Source organism: Sus scrofa, chromosome 2 (assembly GCF_000003025.6).
Source record: "Sus scrofa isolate TJ Tabasco breed Duroc chromosome 2, Sscrofa11.1, whole genome shotgun sequence".
Taxonomy (NCBI): Eukaryota; Metazoa; Chordata; class Mammalia; order Artiodactyla; family Suidae; genus Sus; species Sus scrofa.
Genome location: NC_010444.4, coordinates 108,576,870 through 108,600,549, shown reverse-complemented (window position 1 = coordinate 108,600,549; position 23,680 = coordinate 108,576,870). Strand labels below are relative to the sequence as shown.

The following is a 23,680-nucleotide window of genomic DNA, read 5'->3' as shown; positions in this document are numbered from 1 at the left end:
AAAGATATTACATTACTCAAACACCAAAACTAAATCTTTCTTATCTTTAAGGCTTTCTATAGCAGTAGTCCCATAATGGACTGGCTACATCAGAATTATGTGGGACACCTGTAAAAACTCAAGTTACTCAACCTACTACAAATTTTCTACAGCTGCATTTTTTAACTAGATAATCTATATTTTAACATAAGCACGTGCACACACATGGGTAAACTGTTTAAATTTAGTAAAAAGGACAAATACCTCTTAAATCTGATTTCTAAACTTGAAATTAGTACCATGCCACTAAAGAAGTCACACTCAAAGCATAGGTTCTCAAACTCTAGAATGCATCAGAATCACCTGGAGGGCTTGTTAAACTACTAAACTAAAAAGTCTGGAGGTGGGACCGGATACCCTGCTTTTCTTTACATTTCAAGGTGATGTTTGCTAATGCTGCTGGTGTGGAAATCACACTGAAAACCACTATTCTAGACTTTGATAAAAACAAAGCTTTTTCTGATGTTGCTTAGTTCTGTCTTTAAATTACTGAACCTCTCTAGCCACCATTTGTAAAATGGAATGATAAATCTCAGATGTTTTGAAGGTTAAATGACATGCAAAACCAGAGCAATTAGCACATGATAAGCACTGAGTAAATGCTAGCTGTTTAAATACCTAGTCAGCAGCTGTTAGAATTAAGACAGAGATTGCTGATCTAAACAGGTTCAGAACAAACAATGTACCAATTTTCCTCCCCTGCAATGATGCCACAGAAATTCCTCTTTGCTACTGTTGCTGTTAGAGAACTTATTTTCCAGTCTTAACACACAACTTGATACTATCTCTTTCACAGCTTTACTGGTCATGGTCAAAACTACCCAATCCTTAAAATGACACTTTTTCATCTATTGTGATGATCCCATCAGCATCCATTGCTTACCCAGAACACAGACACCTAACCAGTTTTCCTGAAATACTAAAAGCATTTTCCAGTGGAAACATTGTTAAAACTGGTGACTTTGTTCTAGGGCATTATACTATAGCTACATAAATAGTCTTTTCCAGGCAGGCAAAAGTAACCTAACATCATTTATAAGATTGTTTATGCGGGAGTTCCCTTGGAAATGAATCTGACTAATATCCATGAGGATGCAAGTTTGATCCCTAGCCTGGCTCAGTGGGTTAAGGATCTGGCGTTGCTGTGAGCTATGGTATAGGTCACAGACCCACTAGGATATGGTATTGCTGTGCCTGTGATGTAGGCCAGCTCCAATCAGACCCCTAGCCTGGGAACCTCTACATGCCACCAGTGAAGTCTCCCCTCCCCAAAGAATAGATTATTTATGCAAAAAAGCTCATACCAAGTTCCATATAACCTTCAGATTGATTTTTTTTTCCTTTATCAAAAGATTATGCAGCACATTCTCACTGAGACTGCCTTTCTATCTGGTACCCACGACTCTCCTTCAAAGTTCCTATTTTTCTTTCAATTACCAACTGGAAAGTGCTCAGTGAATTTTTTTTTTTTTTTTTTTTTTTTTTTGCCAGCCATCGTGCCTCTGCCAACCTCCAAACACATCAGCTCCCTCTTCCATCTTCTATGCTCCAAACAATTTTGAATCTATCTTTACAAATATGTTCCCATCAGAGTCACGGTTTTCCTCCCCAAATTTTCACAATGAAAATTTCAAATATTCAGAGAAACCGAAAGAATAGTTGACTATAAACACCCCTGTACCCACTAGACTCAACTGCTAAATTTTGCCATGTTTACATTCTCTCTATGCACATGCATATATACATATTTGCTATACCATTTGAAGTTGTAAACATCAATATATCTCATCTCTAAATACTTTAATTTGCTCTTGCATAACCACAGTATCATTTCCACTTGAGAAAATTAGTGGCTCCACAATACAATTCATTTGTAGTTGCATGGGAGCTTTTAGAGAACAAGGATCTCATCTGTATATTCACAATACTCAACTGGTGCATAGCACTTATTTGGGTGATAAATAAATGTTCCACCGACTGTTAAGTTTAATACCCTCACAATAACTACCCTGCAAGTCACGAGTTTAAAACTTGAACAGCAAGCTTTGATTGTAAAACCTGCCTCTACCATCACTTTAATCACTTGCTTTAAACAAGCCTGTGCAAGTTTAAGTATTTTGATTTCTGAACTGTTTATTTCTGCATCAAAATACTGAAGCTCCATGAAGACAGAAATCATGTCTGTCTGCTATGAGACACCTAAGTAGGCATAACAAATATTCTTCTAATGAATACTTTCAGCCATGGGAAATGTAAGTGAAGAACAGGAAACAATGAAGCATAATGGTAGGACAATGGCAATGTAATAGTTAAGAATACAGATTTCGAAGTCTGAAAAATGTGGTTTCTGACACAAGTTCAAATGTTCACTAATAGCACAAATTTACTAGGGCAAGGAAAGTGACCTAAGCCTCAGTTCTTATCTCTGTAAAATAAGAATAAGAATCTAATACACCTCATGTAACTGTTGAGAGAAGTACGTGAGAAAATAACGTAAATCACTTGCCACACATAAGACTCAATGAATATAGCAGATTTCCTCATTTTTTTTTCTGCCGAAATAAAAACTTTTTCACTAACAGTTTTCAGTAACAAATCAAAACCATATTCCAGTGTGGAGCAAGGATGCTAGGTGCTAAAGTCAGCGAGGAAGCTTCCTACTTCCACAGTTAAACCTTTCAGCACGCTAAAGCCAAAACTAGCATTATCTACAGGACTCCAAAGGGTGCAAACTCCCAGCAAGTGGTCGAGAACCTAGTAAATGAGATCCAGTGGTCACCACTCTCTTCCCTTTCCCTCGAAGAGCGCGAGGATGCAACACTCTCCAATTGATTAGGTGTCAGTAAGCCGCAGCCTCTTTCCTTACTTTGGAAAGCTGCAACGGACGGGGCTTTTGGTCTCTTGAACTGGGGTAAAGGGAAACAAGAAGCAAGCAGAGGAACAAAGACTCTGAGGAATGAAAATGAAAACGGCCATCTCTACCCACAGCAGCCCCCAAACTTGAGATTGCCCACTTTGGTGGAGCGCGACCACAGCCTGATGTACTAGCCAGAAACTCGGCAGTTCCCTCCGAGCTAAAATGAAACCTCCGGTAATCTCAAACCCACGAAATGGAAATGGGAAGCAAAGCAGGAGGAGGACAAATTAAAACGCGAAAAGACCCTCGAGATTGTCCTGCCACTCTTCCACGCCCATGCTGCCTGCCGCTCTGGCACAGGCGCTTAGGAAGAGCGCGTGTCTAGGCTCCGCCAAGCGCAGCAGGAGACAAACCAGCTGCCCAGCAGCGGCCGCAAACCTCGAAGGACCAGGTTCTGCATCTCGATTCTCCTTCGGTCCCGGGGCCCTCACCTGCCACTCCTGCGGTCGCCACGCGAACTGCGGGAGATGACCAAGCCCATTCAGGTCTCGGTTTGCCCTTTAATCCTGGAGTCAGGAATGAGGTGTTGGTCAAAAAGACTCCGGCTATTAGCTGAATGTAGGTCTTCTCTCTTCAAAAGAAGCTGAAGAGCCACAAAGACGTACTGCATGGCACTCTTACATTTGGCGAATACTGGTCACGCCTCTTCCCCGCCCGCCTGCCTCGGGTCTCACACAGAAACCTCACCGGGCGGAACGATTTCCGGCAAGAGCCAAGAGATCCGCCTAACCCTTTCTGGCCGTGCTTCCAAGGCCCCCCATAAAAAACTCCCTCTCTTAACCACACGGGTAGTTCCGCTTCCGGCAGCACCAGATAAGTCGCGAGAGGAAGCTTAAATCTTGACGCTTGCGTTTAGGACCACTTCGGTGAGTGGTCGTTCTGGTGTGTTCACAGCTGATGATTTTTAAAATGAGGCGTGACTTGACTAATTTCAAAACTATTCGCGTCAACTAGTTTAAGGAAGGGTTTAACTGACTTTGTGGAGCTTGCGCAGGCGCCCTTGAGACGGGAGGGCCTTTATGGGGCGTTGAGTGCTGGTGCCAGCAGAGTAGAAAAGGGACGTTGTCACGCTTGGGGAGGTGCCTACTAGGTGTGATCGAGTTTTACTTATTGGTCGTCTTGCGTATGCTGAGTTAAGCAGGACCTTGCCCTTAAGAATTAGTTAACGAGTAGCCAAAACGCTCTGGAAATGCTCCTTCAATTAAAGTAACATCCGAAACTCTGAGCAAATTCAAAAGTTGCGTGCTGCAGTTGACTGATAATAAACCATTGTCCCTGTTACTTCATCATGAACGTCCTTTAATCTGAAATGTTACCCTTTTGCCCCAGATTATAGTTTACTGTGGCGGGGAGAAACGCGAATTTAAGGGATAATCTTGTCCTGTAGTTTTAAAGGAAAATTACTGTCTGTGGGTTTTCTTTAGGCATTTCGGAACCGAAGTAGAGAATTTTAAAAACGAGAATTCATTTATCACCTGGCTTCATGTATATGCATATGGAGATAAAGGCATTTTTGTTAAACGAATTTGCACGTTGAAGTGGATTATAGGGAAGTGCCTTGTGTAATGAGATTTCTCAATATTTTTCGTTACATGAAATTTTGCTCGTCCCTCCCTCAGAGTTAAAATAATTCAGAAGTAAAATTAATGATCCCAAGTGAACATGTTTATTGAAATGGTACAGATTTTAAGTTTTAAAGTTGGAACACATGCTTATTATAACCTTTTAGAGGCTTAAATTGGTAGCCTTGATGGGTTTTGCCCTTGGTGGAACACAAGTTAAATCTTAATTTTATTTCAAATGGTACTTAACTGCCTTTATTGCACACACAAGATAAAATTATTTATATTTACACTTACAGTAAGTATTCATGGATTTCATTTAATATTGTACCAGGGACTTACTGTTAAAAGCTCAACCAAATTTGATCCTGACATTTCCTCTTGCAAAATTAGGAGCTGTAATTGGCCACCTTCACTGCCTTTTCTTATTCCTACATATTTTAATACACGAGTAATTATTTTTTAAAGAATTCTTGAAAATATGAGCATATCCAAAAAAGTGTAATGTAATCTTCATTTTTATAACTCAAGCTATTTAATTCTCTCTTGTAAATGATAACTTTTGTTTAATAATATTTGGGAATAGGAAGATATTTTACTTGACTGAATAATAGAGCTTAAAGCCATTTTCTCATATTAACTATGCCACTGGGTCGTTTCTAGGGACCAAAGAGTGAATGTACTTTTGAAAAGAAAAGAAAAAAAAGCTAATCATTATTTGTTATTCCTGTATGTAAACACCCAACATCAGCAGGAAACTAACCTTCTACTTAGAAGGCTATATTTTTTGTGAACTGATTTTTCTTTCTTACGATTTTCCTATTTATCCTTGTCATTTGTCTTTACTGCCAGAACCAGAAGCTTGTGAACTCCTTTAGACTATAAGCTCATTCATTATAAAGTACACAACTCTTGATTCTTCTGAGTTTCGCTTTTAGCAGTAAAACATAAATAAAATTGCTGTAAAACATTAATTGCTGTTAATGGAAGGAACAAGATTTTAAACTTTTTTTCTCGAAGGTAAAGAGTTTGAGACAAGAAAGATTTTCTGTTACTTTGAATAGCTTTATACAGATGATAATAATACTCAAACGTTTTAACAGTAATTAAATATTGCTTTATTATTTGCAAAGAACTTTTCAAATTCATTATCTCATCTAGCCTCATAATTGTGAAAAGGGAAGAATAAGTATCATTTCCTTTGTCAAACATGGATACTGAGACATAGGTAACTGTCACATGCTAAGAAATTCTGACTCCTAAAATCCAGAGCTTCTTAGACATGCACTACTTGTGGTACCATATACATGCAAGTGAAGTAATGTTTTGTGAAGTGAAGTAATAATGACCTTTGGAAAGTGTGCTGTTTTTATTTTATTTATTTATTTATTTATTTTGTCTTTTTGCCTTTTCTAGGGCCGCTCCCGTGGCATATGGAGGTTCCCAGGCTAGGGGTCTAATTGGAGCTGTAGCCGCCGGCCTACACCAGAGCCACAGCAACGCGGGATCCGAGCCACTTCTGTGACCTACACCACAGCGCTCGGCAACACCGGATCCTTAACCCACTGAGCAAGGCCAGGGATCGAACCTGCAACCTCATGGTTCCTAGTCAGATTCGTTAACCACTGCACCACGACGGGAACTCCAAAAAGTGTGCTCTTTTTAAATTCAGTACTACTCCTATCAAAAGTGCACGTAATTATTCATTTTTAAATAGTTGAGTGTCCACTGTGTCCCAAATACTATGTGAAACAGTATAAAAATTAAAAATTAACAAGACCTTCTCATTCCTCATTTATAATCTAAATTTTTTATTACAAAATCAGTTTGTAACTTTTCTAGCAGAGGCCTGAACCAAATATTCTGAAAGCTGAGAATGACAAATAATTAAATTATTATACAGGGGCAAAAAGACCAATATGAAATTTGAAGCAACAGAGAGACCAAGTTTAAATGTCAATCCATGCACTCACTAACTGTGTTGCCTTGAGTAAATAGGATAATCTCTGAACATTCATTTTCTTATCTCTAAGATGGATGTAAAACTAGTACCTGCTCTGTAGGATATTGTGAGGATCGTCATAGTAAAGTACTATTTAAATGTTTGCAGTCATTTTTTAAAATTGCTTTTGCAGTTATTTTTAAAAATTAAATTTTTTTTCCTCTCTTTATAGTTTTGGCTTTTCCACATGTCATGTAATGAGTAGCGTACAATATGTTTGTAGCCTTTTGTATCTGGCCTTCACTTAGTTTAATGACTTTGAGATTCATCCCTATTGTTGAATATATGTGTAGTTCCTTATCATTTCTTAGTAGTATTCCACAATGTAGATCTACCACAGTTTGTTTATCCATTCGCTTGTTGATGAACATATGAATTGTTTTCAGGTTTTGGCTGTTAGGAATAAACCTTCTAGAAACATTCACATACAGATTTTTGTAGGGAAATATACTTTCATTTCTCTTGCGTTAAAGCCATTTTCCAACATGTTAACACCATTTTGTATTCTTACCAGAAGGCTTGGTAGTACTAAATATTGCCACTTTGTTTTGTTTCTATTGTTCTTTTTGTTGTTGTTGTTTTGCCATTTTGATTTGTAGTGGTAACTTACTGTGGTTTTAATTTGCATTTTTCACTTTTTAATGGTGTTGAACATCTTTTCATGTGTTTATTTGCCAACCATATCTTCTTTGATGAAGTGTCCACGTTTTTTGCCCATTTTATTTTTTTATTTTTTGGTCTTTTTGCCTTTTCTAGGGCCACTCCCGGGGCATATGAAGGTTCCCAGGCTAGGGGTCCAATCAGAGCAGCAACGTAGGATCCAAGCCGAGTCTGTGACCTACACCACAGCCCAGGGCAACACCAAATCCTTAACCCACTGAGCAAGGCCAGAGATCGAACCCGCAACCCTATGTTCCTAGTCGGATTCATTAACCACTAGCCACGATAGGAACTCCTTGCCCATTTTAATAACTGGATTTTTTTTTATTACATTAACCCTAATGTTCCTAGTCAGATTCTTTAACCACTGAGCCACAATGGGAACTCCTTGCCCATTTTAATAACTGGATTTTTTTTTTTATTACTGAGCTTTGAGAGTTCTTTATAAATTTTGAGTCCAGTTTATTTAATATGTGTGCTATAAATATTTTCTCCCAGCTTTGACTTCTCTATTTTCTTAACATTGCCTTTAAGAGAACAAAAGTTTTAATTTTTTCTGTTTGCCATCTGGAAGTAGCAAAGCTACTAGCCTAAGCTCACAAAATTTTCTTTTATCTTGTCTTCTAGAAGTTCTGTAGCATTATGTTTTACATTTAGGCCTGTGATCCATTGTGATTAATTTTAATTTCTACATATGATGGAAGGTATGAGTTGAGATTCATCTTTTTTCATATGGATATTTATTTCGTTGCTACAACCTCATTTGTTGTAAATATACTTTCTCTGTTAAATTACCTTGGCACCTTTTTCAAAAAAATTAATTAATGCCATTGCTGTGTGGCCATGTTTCTGGACACTCTATTCTGTTGAACAGATCAGTGGTTATCATTTTGACAGTACTATACAGTCTTATAGCCTGGTAGCCTTAAAGGAACCAGGTAATATAAAATTTTTCAACCATATTCTTTTTTTTCAAGCTTGTTTAAGCTGAGTCCTTTTGTTTTCCATATCAATTTTAGAATCAGCTTGTCAGTTTCTACAAAAGAGCTTGTCGGGTCTCTGATTACATTGTACTGATTCTTTAGATCAGTTTGGGGAGAGTTGACCCAGTTTTTTCTCATTGTTAGTATGGGAGCGACTCTTTCCAGCTCTCTCTGTTCTAGACAGAAGCGTCTATGTGAAGTTTTAAATGCTATTTCAGAAAGGAATAGTTTACTTCCATTGTTGAGTATTTTAATTTACCAATTTCAATCTAAATTAAACACTTGAAGCTTTTTTTCTTATCTGGAAAATGGGATATTGAATCACAATCTCTGGGCTTCCTTTCAGTGCTATATTAATATGTTCTTTAGTGGAGATCTAATTTTCCAGTGTGTGATGTGGTATATTTAATTTTTCAAAAATTCTGTTCACCTTTCCCTTCTTCTTGAAGATTAAATATATTTTAATACCCTTTTCTATATTGTAATTTTGTGAAAAATGCCAAAAAATAGAAATAGTGAAATAAACTAACTTTCCTGGTAATAATAATTGGTCTTTCAAATTAGAAAGCCTTTTTCCTGAACTTGTTGGAAGTTAGAAATATATACATCTTCAAGAATAATGTGTATGTTTTAAGAAGTGTAAAAATTAATTCTACAAAGAGAAAATGAAATACATAGTAAAATTTTTCTTCTGTAAAATTATCTGTTGCCTTTTTTCTTTATTTAGGAAGGGCTTAGAAAAGAGATATGAGGAATTGACCTGATAGGTGCTTTTTGTTAGGCACTTATGGAGCTTAGTATTTATATTATCTGCCAGGTTTCTTTGGTTCCAGTTTAAAGATTACAAAAAACTCTTAGTCTATACCTCTGAGTGACCTATAATTTATTAACATGTGTTATAAGTCTACAACCTTTCCTTAACATTCAAAAATTTAACTTAATAAATATAATTTGTATTTACTTGTTAAATGCCTTAACTCACAGTTGTGAAACTGTGTGCCGAGGCTTCCCAGGACATCAAGTGAATTCACAGGGTACCACTTTCAAAGGAAATACAGCTGTATTCACCATCTATCAGATCCCTTGTAGGCTACTAGGTTGAGGTAGTTCACAGTTTGAACATAAAGTCAACTACATTTCTTTCTTCATATCCTTGCAAAACTGGTTTCTGGATGTTTGCTCTGGTAACAGTGCAAATACTGCATGAAAATCGGTGTGGATGAAGAAATGAGGTGGCAGTGTCTAATTTGATTCCAAGGTTTGAGAAGTTGTACACTGACCAGAGGTACATGCATGCCATTAGTAACTGTAGTTACCTCAGTGCTATAGACTGAATATTTGTGTCCCCTCAAAATTCATATGTCGAAATTCTAAACCCTAATCTGAAGGTATTCGGAGGTGGGAGCCTTTGGTAGGTGGTTAGATCCTGAGGGTAGAACACACAAGAAGGGGTAAGTGTCTTTATAAAAGAAGAGCTCAGAGAGCTCCATGGCCCCTCTACCATGTGAGACAGAGCAGAGATGCCATTTATGAACCAGAAGGCAAGCTCTTACCAGACACTGAATCCACCAGCTTGTTCTTAAACTTTCCAGCCTCCAGAACTGTGAGAAACAAATGTTTGTTATTTTTAAGCCACCTTGTCTATGGTACATTATTGTAGTAGCCCAAATGGAGTTAAAACTTAGAAGAGTGAGGTTTTTAAGTATAAGGGCAAAATGTAAACATCCCCATGATTTGTGCAGATATTCATGTTTTCCAGTGGCCACTTTTTTTCCTGCCAGTTACTATTACCCACATCACTCTGTTTTTTAGTACTTGTACTTCCTTTGAGGTGTGAGATTTTGGTCTTTTGCTCCTGTGGGCTTTATAGAGGCCTGAAAAAGGATTCTCCCCTTTTCTTTTTAATGCCCTGCAGGAATTTTGCAATCTTTACTTATTTATGAAATGGAAGCAACAAAGGATTGTTACCCTTTTTTTAAAAAAAATAAACTTCATCTTCCTAGATACACCATGCTTCTAATGGCTAGGCTGGGATGTTTTATACTTATATTTTCTTTCTTTCTCCCTTTCTTCTTTTCCTTCTTCCTTTCCTTCTTTCTTTGCCACATGGCGTTCCTGAGCCAACAGTCAGACCTGAGCCACAGTTACAACCCATGCCTCAGCTGCAGCAACACCAGATCCTTTAACCCACTGCGCCAGGCCAGGAATCAGACCTGCGATCTAGTGCTACAGAGACATTGCTGATCCCATTGAACCACAGCAGGAACTCCACTATAGTTTCCTTTGAGATGATTTAGAACTTTGGTGGTCCCAAAAGCCACTAAGGGAAAACAATAATTGGGATCGTATATAGTATATTATAAATTTTACAGAGTATAGACCATAATGATTCAATCTAAACTGAGAAAGGGCAGATCTGTCTCTTGGAAGAGCTTGTGTCAGTATAAAAAATGAATTTTTCTTGTTCGTTATTTGGTTTTTTAAGAGTTAAGGAGAATTAATACAGAGCTAGAATGACAGGCAGGCAAGTTGATATAGACTGACAGTCTATTCCCTACTGAAACCACACAAGCCTTCCAAAGTTGAAAATTAATGAAGGGTGTAAGTTTGCCACAGAATGCTTTGGCAGAGAAGGGCTATAGATAGGATGCCATGAAAATAAAGGCATCAGGGAGTCTCATATGACAGATAGGGGTTGGAAAGAATTAGTGCTTTACCACAATTAGTTTGAAAAGCAGAAAGATTAGAGCAACATGAAATGGAAAACAGTAAAAGTGTCTACAGGACAAGGACTGAATATATACAGGGTTAAACATCTGGATGCCTGTACTGTTTCCAGTGGGGTTATTATGACTATAAAACATCTTCAAACATTTTTACACGTCTTTTGATAGTAATGTACTCATTTCACTAGGATATAAACTTAAAAATGGAATTGCCAAGTCCTTAGAGTAAACATATGTTTAGCTTTAGAAAAAAGTGTCAGTTTTCCAAAGTGGCTATAACATTTTATAGTTCTGCAAACAATGTATGAGAGACAATGTATGTCTTCACAACACCTAGCGTTGTCAGTGTTTTTATTTATTTGTTTGGCTGCACCTGCAGCATGGAGAAGTTACCCTGTGAAGGATCGAACCCAAGCCACAGCAGTGACCCCAATCCTTAACCACTAGGCTACCAGGAGCCCTGAGTCTGTGTTTTTAAATTTAGCCTTTTTGATAGTGTACAGTTGTAAATCACTGTGGCTTTATTTTACATTGCCCTAAGGAATAATGATGTTGAGGACATTTTCACTTGCTTATTAACTATTTGGATATTCTCTTCTCTGAAATGTCATGTAAGATTTCTTTCCCCATTTTTTAACTTGAGTTTTATCCTTTTTGATTTGTTGTAGTTCATTATATATGTTGGGTATGAGTGTGTGTGTGCATAAAATGGATATTTTCTCCTTGTTCTATGGATTACCTTTTCCCTTTCTTAATGGTGTCTTGATGAACAGGTTTTGATTTTAATGAAATTCAGCTTGTTACAGTTTTTTTTTTCTTTTGTGAATAGTGCTTTTTGTGCCCTGTTTAAGAACTCTTTGCTTTTCCCAAGGTTTTGAAGATCTTTTCCTGTGTTTCCCTCTGAAGTTTACAGTTTACTTTTCACATTTAGGTGTATGATTTATCTGGAATTGATTTTGTGGAAGATGTAGATAGGTGATTAATATTCATTTTTTTCTGATGAAGATATCCAATTGCTTCAGACTGTCTCTTCCCCCATTGTATTGATGCCATGTTATAAATTAATTGATTGCATACATGTGAATTTAATTCTGGACTCCCTGTTCTGTTTCAGTGACCTATTTGTCTATCCTTATGCTAATACTTCACTGTTTTGTTTAGTGTAGTTCTATAGACACTCTTAAAATCTGATTCAATCATTTTTGAGATGTTTTAAGAACTATGATAAGGTACATTTGTTTGATTTAGGAGTACAGCCATTTATTGTAAAATGAAAACAAAATTATATGTTTAATTGAAAGTGAATTAAACTTAGAATAAGCTAATTGTTTTATAATACTTTATAGAGATAATTAACCCAGTTTTTAGGTTATGATAGAATTAGCTTTACAGAACCTTTCCTTTTTTTTTTTTTCCTTTCTTTTTGTTCTTTGTGTGACCTGTAGCATGTGGAAGTTCCCCGGCCAGTGATTGAACCTGCACCACAGCAGTGACCCAAGCCATTGCAGTGACAACACCAGATCATTAACCTACTGAGCCACAAGAGAACTCTAGAATCTTTGCTTTTAATATGGCGTACACTTTATGCTAACTTAAGGTTAAGGGATGTTAGAATGTACTGATATTCCAAAGTTATGAAAAGATCAGAAAGATGGCTATTGAACATGAAAACTACTGTATCATTAGAGAAGAGACTTATTAAGAGGCTATTTAAACCAAAGTTCATAGGCATAGTCTATTCTGCTTTGTTCTAACATTCTGTCTGTAGTAATATTTTCTTTTAGCCTTATCCCTAGGTCTTCTAGTGATTAGAAAACATCCACATTGTTTTCAAAAATTAAAAATTGTAAGCATTTGTAGCAATTACAGTCCTAGCAGAAAACAGCAGATTTACTCTGCTAGGATTTTAAAAGAAAATTTTATAAATCTCCTATTTATCGGCATATGATAGAAAGGGTCAAAGAAACCACTGTGGCACTTGGAAACTAGGGACAGCAGAAAATAGTTATCACCTCTAGAGCTGAAGAGGCAAGCAGAAATGTTATAGACTTCCACTGAGAACTAGAGACACAGAAGATGAGCTTCCTGACAGGAGCTATGGTTGTAGAGGGTTTGTAGCTTAAACCAAGGATGGACCTGAGAAATAAATACCCTGATCTCTTTCTTATGCATTCTCATTTGCCTGGTCATTGGCCTCCCATTGGACAAATCCAACCAGAAAACTATAAATGCATTTTATAAGGGTTAGTCTCAGAGTTCCTGCTGTGGCGAAGCTGAAACAAATCTGATCAGTAACCATAAGGTTGCAGGTTCTATCCCTGGCTTCCCTTGGTGGGTTAAGTATCCAGCGTTGCCATGAGCCGTGGTGTAGGTCACAGACATGGCTTGGATTCCACATTGCTGTGGCTATGGCTGGCAGCTGTAGCTATGATTCGACCCCTAGCCTGGGAACCGCCATACCCTCGACCCTTAAAAAAAAAAAAAGCAGGAAGTAAGGGTCGTCTCTTAGGGTATAGCAGCAGGGAGAGAAAGGCCAAAAATAGATCTGGATGGGTAGGGATGGTGGCAACAGAATAACCAGAATACAGTAGTTCCTTTTGACTGAAAATGTGAAAGAAATGTTTCTTTGTGTGTGTGTGTCTGTCTGTCCTTTTAGGGCTGTACCCATGGCATATGGAGGTTCCCAGGCTAGGGGTTGAATCGGAGCTGTAGGCGCAGGCCTACACCACAGCCACAGCAATGCGGGATCCAAGCTGCATCTGCGACCTACACCACAGCTCATGGCAACACTGGATCCTTGACCCACTGAGCGAGGCCAGGGATCGAACCCCCGCATCCTCATGGATGCGGTTGGGTTTGTTAACCACTGAGCCATGACAGGAACTCCTGAAAGAAAAGTTTCTTATGCTGCTTGAGGTCTGAAAGAGAAGTTTGTTTTGTTTTGGCCAATGCAGCCAGATTTTTCTTTATAACATAGAGAAAACACATAGACCAAAAATCTTTTCAAGAAGAATTACATGCAGTTCAGAAAAGCGTAGGAGATCTATAGCTAAATACTACTAAATATCTTTTTGATGTTTATTGTTTGAACATTTCCAAAATATATCTTTCTCAAAATGATTTGAGTAGATTTTTTTTTTGCATTTGCAATGACCATGAATATATTTAGAAGTAATACAAAACTGCATTTCTCCCCTAATAACCTATCATTGTTTAATGTCACATTACAGAACCATCCTATATAAGTAACATTTCAACTAATGGTAATAAGAGACTTTAAGCAAAACTTTTTAAAGTGTACTTGCTCATTTCCTTTTTTCTCAGTGTGTGGAAAATTTTCAGTATTTCTTTTCACATGGAAAGAGACAAGATAATGTGTCATGTTGTATCTCAAAAATAGCATTTGAGTATTTTAGTTCACATACATCACACTGTTCCTCTTCTGTACTACAATTATCTCTGTCACAGATAATATTCCGGGAATGTTCAATTCATACGTAGGCAAAAATATGACAGAAACCTGAACTGAAATAGCAACCAAATTAGCTTATCATTTAAATCATATCTGTAAATGCCTTTACCTAGGTTCATAATGGTTCGTAGTGGAAAAAATGGTGACCTCCATCTTAAACAGATTGCATATTATAAACGAACTGGTGAATATCATCCAACTACACTGCCGAGTGAGAGAAGTGGCATAAGAAGAGCAGCAAAAAAATTTGTCTTCAAAGGTAAAATTAATGCCCCCAATCTTTTGTATAGAATTTATATAAATGCTTTTCCATATATAGTTCTTTGTGGAATCCTGAGAATTTCTGTAGTAAATGGTTGTTGCTTAACAATTGCTGTTAAATTGATAATGCCACTTAGTAGAAAGCAAAATAAAAATCACATGGAAGCTAACTGAAGCCCTGTAAGCATGAAAAGCGCATTTCAAATCACAGAAAATGATACCATGAAAAAACAAAACACCTGAATTTTACCTCATCTGCTTTTGTTCTCAGATGGTTCCTACTCTGCTGGTGCACTGGCAAGAACCCGTGTCACTCTGAATTAAGAACTTATTTGATGTTTAGTATGAAAATTTTGACAAAGTTAACTTGTTTACTGTATTTATTTCTGCAGTTCCTCCCAGGGCCATTAAATAGTCTCAGGATCATATTAATTTTTGAGTTCCTAATCCCCCTGAGTGAATTAAAATATTTGAAAGGTGGTAGAATATTTATCTTGAAAGATTATGATAATTTTCTCCTCTTTCTCTTCCTCCTCCAAAGGGGAAGAGAAGTTCAAGATGAGATAAGCAGGAAGTACAGTCACCAGATGACTAAATGAGTGTTGGTGCTGTTAATGGGAATTTTGCCTCTAGTTACAGAATCACGCTTTTTCTCAGAGCAGGTCAAGAAAATTATAATAAATACCTCATTTCTCCCTAGTTCTTCCAATAACTCCCTTAAGCTTAAGAACGGGCACACCTATTATGTCTTAGACAAAAGAGGATGCATTCATTCCTTTTATCTTTTATGCAACCGAATGTTTACTGGATTCCTATAGTGTGCCAGAACATTTTAGCCCTGGGGGATACATTGATGACTAAAATAAGGCTCCTGCCCTTAAGCTGCTTACTTTCTAATTAAAGTTAGGAAAGTTCCACCCACCATGCACTTAATGAAGCACACTAGTAGCTTAATGATGTATTCTGGAGTTTGAATAGCTCCTCATCCACACTGAAGAAGTCACAATTCTCTCCCTGCCCTGATAGTTCCCAGCCATTGACTCTTCTTAGGTGTCTCCAAAGGAAAACAGAGAACTGTCCTGAGGATTAAGGTTCCCGACTTTCTTGACTTTACCAACCCTACCAAATCCAGAAAAACTTGGTTTTGGCATTTGGTTGCTTACAAAAATACATTTATGATGAAATTCTGTTTCAGAAAGTTCTATTCCAGAAGTTGCTTATTTCTGTACATAATTTAATTCATACCATTTTGGGGAGGTTCCTCCTGCAAGTATTTTCTAGTTTGATTACTCCCATAATTTCATACTTCCATATTGATCATGTGCTGCAGTAAACATGCTAGCTCTGCTTGTTTTGATAGCTACAAAATTATAGCATCTAGTTCTCCTACATATCTAGTAAGTGCAACACCTGAGGGCCTTTCAGATTGTATGGTATTCTATCTTAGAGGGAGAAAAATTTAACTAAAACACCCTTAGGTTTGAAGATAAGACTATGATTATATTAAAACTATATAGATGTCTAAAAATTGCAGTTATGATTTTGGTTGTTGTTTATTCCAGGAAAAAAGCTGTTTTATGTTGGAAAAGACCGAAAACAAAATCGTTTGGTAATTGTTTCAGAAGAAGAAAAAAAGAAAGTCCTAAGAGAATGCCATGAAAATGACACTGGAGCCCATCATGGCATATCCAGAACCCTTACTCTAGTGGAATCCAGTTACTATTGGACTTCTGTGACCAATGATGTCAAACAGTGGGTATGGCTTACGTATTTAGAATATTTTGAATAATGTATTTGTAGTATATCCAAAAGTTATATTGCTGCAGATTAACTCTAGATACCACTTCTCATTAAGTACTTTTTTATGGGTAGTTTCTGTACAAAAACATTTAAAAGCTTATTTCCCTTCAAAAATCTTAGTCACTGAAGTATAATTTGAAGTAGAACAAAGCATATTTAAATATTTGAAAATACCATGTTTAAATAGATTGTTTGGACCCGGATTTTCATCATTGAATTATTTTGTGAAGGCAGAATTTAAATGGGACTGAAATTCCTTTGGCTAAAACTAAATCATTACCTCTTTGATTGCAGTTATATAGTCTTTTCTTGAGAGGAATATGTGTTCATAATAAGTCAGGCCCAGTAAGTGTTCCCAGTAAGTGTTCTCATTTTTGTGCCTATATTATCTTGATGTAGAAAATGTCAAATGTGGTAGAAACCCAAAACCAACTAAATGCAAAATTAAGTTGCAAACATAATGAAATTAGTCTTGAGTTTTATAACTTTATACCCATTAGGACCTTCAGCTTCTTCTAACAGAGTATTTGCCTAGGAATTCTGGGATTCTTACTGGTAGGTCAACTGAGCCCTCCTCTTTCTGTGTGTTCTAAATGGCGAATGGTAGGAATTCCTTGGTATGTATGTGAGATCCCTTTAATAATTGTAGTAGTGCATTTGAATGACTGTCATTTCAGTCACAGAGAGTTAAACCAACATTTAGGTTAAATAAATATCATTTGTGATTATTAGGTTATGACTCTGTGCAGGTATTCCAAACCCTCAGTATTTGTATTCACCACTAGTACTTGCCATACATTTCTTTACAGATATTCAATAAAATATTTGTCAAATATCATTTGAGAATGGATATGATTTTTGAAAACAAGGTTATTTGTGAAGATAACTAGTTTAAGTTAGAAAATAAATTTTTGATCAAAAGTAACCATAATATAGAGTTCCCTGGTAGCCTAGCAGATTAAGAATCTGGCAGTATTACTGCTGTGGTGTGGGTTCGATCGCCTGCCCTGGAACTTTTGCAGGCCATAGGCATGGCCAACAACAACAGAAAGTAACTATAATGCAGTAAGATCATTGTAAAAATTTGGTCAGGACTTGGTCTGAAAATAGTTTCCAAAGTGGAATTCTAGAAATAATGTTGAACAGTAGAATCATCCATAAGTTAATCAGTTGATCTCATCTCACTTAAATTAGCTACATGACAGCCTAGGCTTTGTTTTTGTTCATTCTCTCTCCCTAGGTCCTAGAGGAATTTCTGGCATTTATAAATATTGTTTGAATAAAGTTATATTTTAGTAAATACTATTAGATGAATGAATGAACTTACTAGAGTGATAACTTTTAAGGAAAAAATATTTTTTCTTTTAGAAATTATATACTCACATACTGATTTAAAATTACAGCAAACTGGAGTTCCCGTCGTGGCGCAGTGGTTAACGAATCCGACTAGGAACCATGAGGTTGTGGGTTCGGTCCCTGCCCTTGCTCAGTGGGTTAATGATCCGGCGTTGCCGTGAGCTGTGGTGTAGGTTGCAGACGTGGCTTGGATCCCGCGTTGCTGTGGCTCTGGCGTAGGCCGGTGGCTACAGCTCCGATTCAACCCCTAGCCTGGGAACCTCCACATGCCGCGGGAGCGGCCCAAGAAATAGCAACAACAACAACAAAAAAAGACAAAAGACAAAAAAATAAAAAAATAAAAAATAAATAAATAAAATAAAATTACAGCAAACTTTTTTTTTTCTTTTAAGGACCCCACCTGTGGCAAATGGAAGTTTCCAGGCAAGGGGTCAAATCCAGCTGCAGCTACTGTCCTACACCCCAGCAACCCAAAATCTGAGCCGCATCTGTGACCTATACCACAGCTCATGCGCAATGCCGGATCCTTAACCCACTGAGCAAGGAACACCAGGGACTCCATGGCTCCTAGTCAGTTATTAAACTGCTGAGCCATGATGGGAACTCTGCAAACTTGTTTTAAGATCTATTCATTTAGGAGTTCCCGTCATGGCTCAGTGGTTAATGAATCCGACTAGGAACCATGGGGTTGCGGGTTTGATCCCTGGCTTTTTTCAGTGGGTTAAGGATCCGGTGTTGCCATGAGCTGTGGTGTAGGTCACAGACGTGGCTCAGATCCCGTGTTGCTATGGTGTAGGCCGGCGGCTACAGCTCCAATTTTACCCCTAGCCTGGGAACCTCCATATGCCTTGGGAAGCGGCCCTAGAAAAGACAAAAAAAAAAAAAAAAAAAAAAAAAAAAAAGATCTATTCATTTAATATTTATTGATTGTAAACCAAAATTATGTTCCATATGAATAAGATCCCTTGGATGGTCATTGAATAGCAGTGGCAAGTAATATTTGCTTATCATTCTGAATAGGTTTTATTTTATTCTGAAAATAATCCTAAAGTTTCTCTTTCTTTTTTTTTTTTTGTCTTTTTGTCTTTTTTGTTGTTGTTGCTATCTCTTGGGCCGCTTCCACGGCATATGGAGGTTCCCAGGCTAGGGGTTGAATCGGAGCTGGAGCCACCGGCCTACGCCAGAGCCACAGCAACGCGGGATCCGAACCCCGTCTGCAACCTACACCACAGCTCACAGCAACGCCGGATCCTTAACCCACTGAGCAAGGGCAGGGACCGAACCTGCAACCTCATAGTTCCTAGTCGGATTCGTTAACCACTGCGCCACGACGGGAACTCCTAAAGTTTCTCTTTCAAAGTACAAAATACCTACTAACCAGTTCAGATTTATAAGACTGCTTTTATTGATTGAATATATTAACATTTTTATATATTTTCTTTATTGTATATCTGTTTTATAGGTATATGCTTGTCAGCATTGCCAAGTGGCAAAAAATACGGTAATTCTAGCACCTAAACAGCATCTTCTCAAGGTAGAGAATCCATGGAGTATAGTTACTGTTGATCTGATGGGCCCATTTCATATGAGCAGCAGAAGTCATGTATATGCTATAATCATGACAGATCTGTTCACAAAATGGGTTGTGATTTTGCCTCTGTGTGATGTTTCAGCATCAGAAGTTTCTAAAGCTATTACCAATATATTTTTCTTATATGGACCTCCTCAGAAAATAATAATGGACCAAAGAGATGAGTTCATTCATCAGGTAAGACAAACTACTTAGATCTAGGGGCATATTTTATTTACCTTTTAGCCCAGCACACCTTACTATTAAATTTAATAGTTTAAATTCCTACAGATATAGAGATTTAATATTGTATAGTACAAAGGTAGTTGAACTGAAAATTAAGAAACCAAGATTTTCGTACTTACTGTGACACTAAATAATTGTAAACCTATCTTCATGTTTCTTGAAACTAAAATGAGGAGGTTGGAGCACATTGTCTTTTTTGGCTTCCAGCTTAAAATTGTGATTGATGTTTTAGGAGTGATTAAATGGAGAAATCATCATGTTCATGAATGAGATTATTCAGTATTGAAAGATTTCAATTTTTCCCAAATCAGAATTAATTTATGTAATTAATGGATTTCTAACTGGCATTAAAAATGAGGGAGATTTTTTTCCCCTTGCCCTGGCTTTTATCCACATTAAAGTTAACTGGAAAGAATAAGCAGGCGGGAATATATACAAAAATTCTAAAACAGGAATATAACTAGAACACTTAAAGCCTATTAAATTTTTATAATTGATAGGATATTGGTGTAAGAAAATAACTATACTGTCTAGTAGTTAGGTCTGGTGCCAGGGTGTCCCTGAAATTATCTCCAGGTTTTATAATTCACTAGGAGGGATCAGCAGATAGTCCTACTCATGGCTAAAATTATTATGATTGTGTCAAATCAGCAGAGAAAAGGCTCATGGGGATAAGTCCAAGGGAAATGAGGTACAAGCTTCTAAGCCATCCCCTCCCAGTGAAATCACCCTGGACATGTTTAATTCTCCCAGCAAGGAGTTGAGCAACACATGTAAAATGTTGTCTACCAGGGAAGCTCATTAGAAACTCAGTGTTAGGGAGTTCCCGTCGTGGCGCAGTGATTAACGAATCCGACTAGGAACCATGAGGTTGCGGGTTCGATCCCTGCCCTTGCTCAGTGGGTTAAGGATCCAGCGTTGCCATGAGCTGTGGTGTAGGTCGCAGATGTGGCTCGGATCCCGCGTTGCTGTGGCTCTGGTGTAGGCTGGCAGCTACAGCTCCGATTAGACCCCTAGCCTAGGAACCTCCCATGTGCTGTGGGAGCGCCCAAGAAAAGGCAAAACGACAAAAAATAAATAAATTAAAAAAAAAAAACAAAAAACTCAGGGATTTTTATTGGGAGCCAGTCACATAGGCACCAAAAATTCTAGACTCTAAAAGGAAAGGTATTCAGCATAAACCACCTTGTTGATATAAACAGTTTAGTCACTGAAAGCCACTCTTACTGGTTAGGGAACAGTGGAAAGCCTCACAAAATCCAAGTTCCCAGATACCAGCCAAGGGCCATTCTTGTAGCAGGCCTTTTGAGGAAAGCAGCCTTAGTGCAGCTGGGTTAGTACATTTTCTGCACAGATCTAAACAACTTAGTTAATATTTATGTCCTAACTACTTAACCCTTTAAAAAAATAGTAGTTATAAATTCAAAGAAAAAATTTTTGTTTCATTCTTAAATAACCGCAGTTACTTATTAATGGGATGTGACCACTAGTGACCACTGCTCAGCTTTGCAAACCTTGCAAACAGATTGGACACTGCTATCCTTGTTTCCTGTTTCAGACTAATTTTATTGTTGCTTTTTATCATAGCACCTACCAAAAAACAGTTCTGTAAAGATACAACATCATCAAACGGAATGAAACTATAAACTCCCTTAAGCTGGTAGTTTTCAAAGGGGATGCTCTGGCACAGAGTTTGATAATCATGTTTAAAATGATAGAGCTGGCATTACAAATGGGTGGAGTTAGGGAAGGATTCTTTAATACATTTAACTTAATCAATGGCATAGATAACAAATTTCTAATTATTTCTAGTTATAGGATTTTAGAATTACTATACAACAAAACTTTCCAATAAATCAAAAATTTTTGTTTTTTAATAAAAAAATACAGTTGACTTTTAATTTTTTTTAATTTCTAGAGACTGAGTCAACATTCCAAGCTTAGGGAACAATGGCCTAAATTTAAATGGAAAATCACCAAATTTGGGTCTTTAAAAATTAGAAATTTATATATCATAAAATAACCAAAACATAAAGACCAAGTAATAGACCAAAAAAAATGTGTGCCACTTTCAGCCTGAGATATTGAAAACCTCATGCTCAGAGTTCCTGCTGTGGCGCAGCGAAAACAAATCCGACTAGGTACCATGAAGATGTGGGTTCGATCCCTGGCCTCGCTCAGTGGGCTAAGGATCTGGTGTTGCCATGAGCTGTGGTGTAGGTGGCAGAAGCGGCTCAGCTCTGGCGTTGCTGTGGCTGTGGTATAGACCAGCAGTTGTAGATCCAATTAGACTCCTAGCCTGGGAATCTCCACATGCCACGGGTGCAGCCCTAAAAAGACAAAAGGCAAAAAAAAAGAAAAGAAAAAAGATAACCTAATGCTCAATTCTACAAGAAACCTCTTACTCTTTCTCTAGAGAATTAACTGAATATTTCAGAGATTACCCTATAAGGAAGTGTATTTTCTCTCATCCAGAATTGCTGAGGCATCTGGTGGGGAACAGTTGCTTTGGAGAGACACCCTGACCTACAGCAGACCTTGTCTGAGCAAGCGTAAAATTGTTGGGTTAAACAAATCATTAAGCCTTAAATCTGTTTTGTAACTGCAGTATAGTCTTGCCTACCTTAACTAACATAGCAGTCATCTGCAAAATGGGGTGTGCAAAACAGTCTAGTTTGTGAGATGACAATTAGACTTCATTAGACATAATAACAAAGTGAAGCTTTTGCTAATAATGTATACTTATTGATCCTAAACCAATAAGGTAAGTGATTGTGTCATACATGGTACAGGGAAGGTATCTTGAGAGAAAAGTGAGAATTCACAAAATGTAGGAGTCTGCAGTTATTCCCTCACTTATTCTTTTGCTTTAGCAACAGTAATTAAATTTATGGTTATTGTCCAGTTTTTTGCCAAACTACCCTTCATAGAATAGCCAGCTTTAATTTTTTGTTGTTATTTTAGGACCACACACACAATATATGGAAGTTCCCAGGCTAGGGGTCAAATTGGAGCCGTAGCTACCAGCCTAAACCACAGCCACAGCAATGACAATGTCAGATCCTTTAACCTACTGAGTGAGGCCAGGGATCAAACCCACACCCTCATGGATACGAGTCAGGTTTGCTACGACTGAGCCATAATGGGAACTTCCAATCAGGTTTAATTTTCTTGCAGTGCAGCAAGATCATACTAATAATGCAACGACCTCTTGACCACAGAAAAATGATAGAGCTGACACATGTAACATCTGGTACTAATGCTTTCATAGACATATTAATGAGATAAAAATAAATATGATCAGATCTGGTAGGAAATTGGCCACCAAAACTTAAAATTAGAAATCTATTTGAAATATTGTCTTATTTCCACCACTTTTTTTTTTTTTTTTTTTTTTTTTTTTTTGCTTTTTAGGACCACACCCTCAGCATATGGAGGTTCCCAGGCTAGGGGTCTAATCAGAGCTACATCTGCAGGCCACAGCCAGAGCCACAGCCACACCAGATCCAAGCCATGTCTGCGACCTACACCACAACTCACCCAACAATGGATCCTTAACCTGCTGAGCAAGGCCAGGGATCGAACCCACAACCTTGTGGTTCCTAGTCAGATTCGTTTCCACTGCACCAAGATGGGAACTCCTTGCTTCCACTTTTATTAATGAAAAGTCTCATTCTAAGTGCATGCAGTGCTTCAAGGTAATAGATAAATGACAAGGAGCCCTTATAAATCTCCAACAGTCTTTCCAGTTATGTTTAAATTCCTATGATAATCCAAGACTTGGAAAATTTTATCAAAAGTAACAATAGATGTTTATAAGCCCTTTTTTAAGGTTTAATAGTGACAGAAAACTAAAAATCACGTGATTGGGAAAATTGGGTTTCGCAGTGATTTAAATGGCTTAAAGATTACACTGAAAGCCTAATAGTGACAAAATAAAATGTTGTCTTTTGTCTGCAAATGCTAACATAGAAAACACTGCTAAAGTGTTGAAGTAAGATTAGAACATTATATACAATGTAGGAGGTCTGTTATAAAGTTGGATGAAAATACAGATGTTTCTAACATTTCAACTCAGAGTATTTG

At 37.5% G+C, this 23,680-nt stretch overlaps 2 protein-coding genes across 21 annotated transcripts in view; one reads left to right on the top strand and one right to left on the bottom strand.

Annotated features, from left to right (window-relative positions):
• PPIP5K2 (diphosphoinositol pentakisphosphate kinase 2) overlaps window positions 1-3,817 on the bottom strand; it is a 94,127-nt gene extending 90,310 nt beyond the window's left edge. For 12 of the 16 annotated variants that reach the window (XR_002341839.1, XM_021084570.1, XM_021084574.1 and 9 more), the window contains exon 1: window positions 3,388-3,688. The gene's annotated coding sequence lies outside the window, so the exon portion shown is untranslated. Of the gene's footprint in view, window positions 1-3,387 lie in introns of all 16 variants that reach the window. The other 4 variants (XM_021084580.1, XM_013987581.2, XM_021084582.1 and 1 more) reach the window with 3 other exon arrangements.
• GIN1 (gypsy retrotransposon integrase 1) overlaps window positions 1,533-23,680 on the top strand; it is a 37,886-nt gene continuing 15,738 nt past the window's right edge. Inside the window, exons 1-4 of one of the 5 annotated variants that reach the window (XM_005654992.3) lie at window positions 1,533-3,822; window positions 14,475-14,620; window positions 16,185-16,378; window positions 19,241-19,546. In XM_005654992.3, coding sequence (XP_005655049.1) covers window positions 14,482-14,620; window positions 16,185-16,378; window positions 19,241-19,546 — 639 coding nt within the window. In that variant the 5' untranslated portion in view covers window positions 1,533-3,822; window positions 14,475-14,481. Of the gene's footprint in view, window positions 3,823-7,555; window positions 11,861-14,474; window positions 14,621-16,184; window positions 16,379-19,240; window positions 19,547-23,680 lie in introns of those variants that run through there. The other 4 variants (XM_021084587.1, XM_021084586.1, XM_013987576.2 and 1 more) reach the window with 4 other exon arrangements.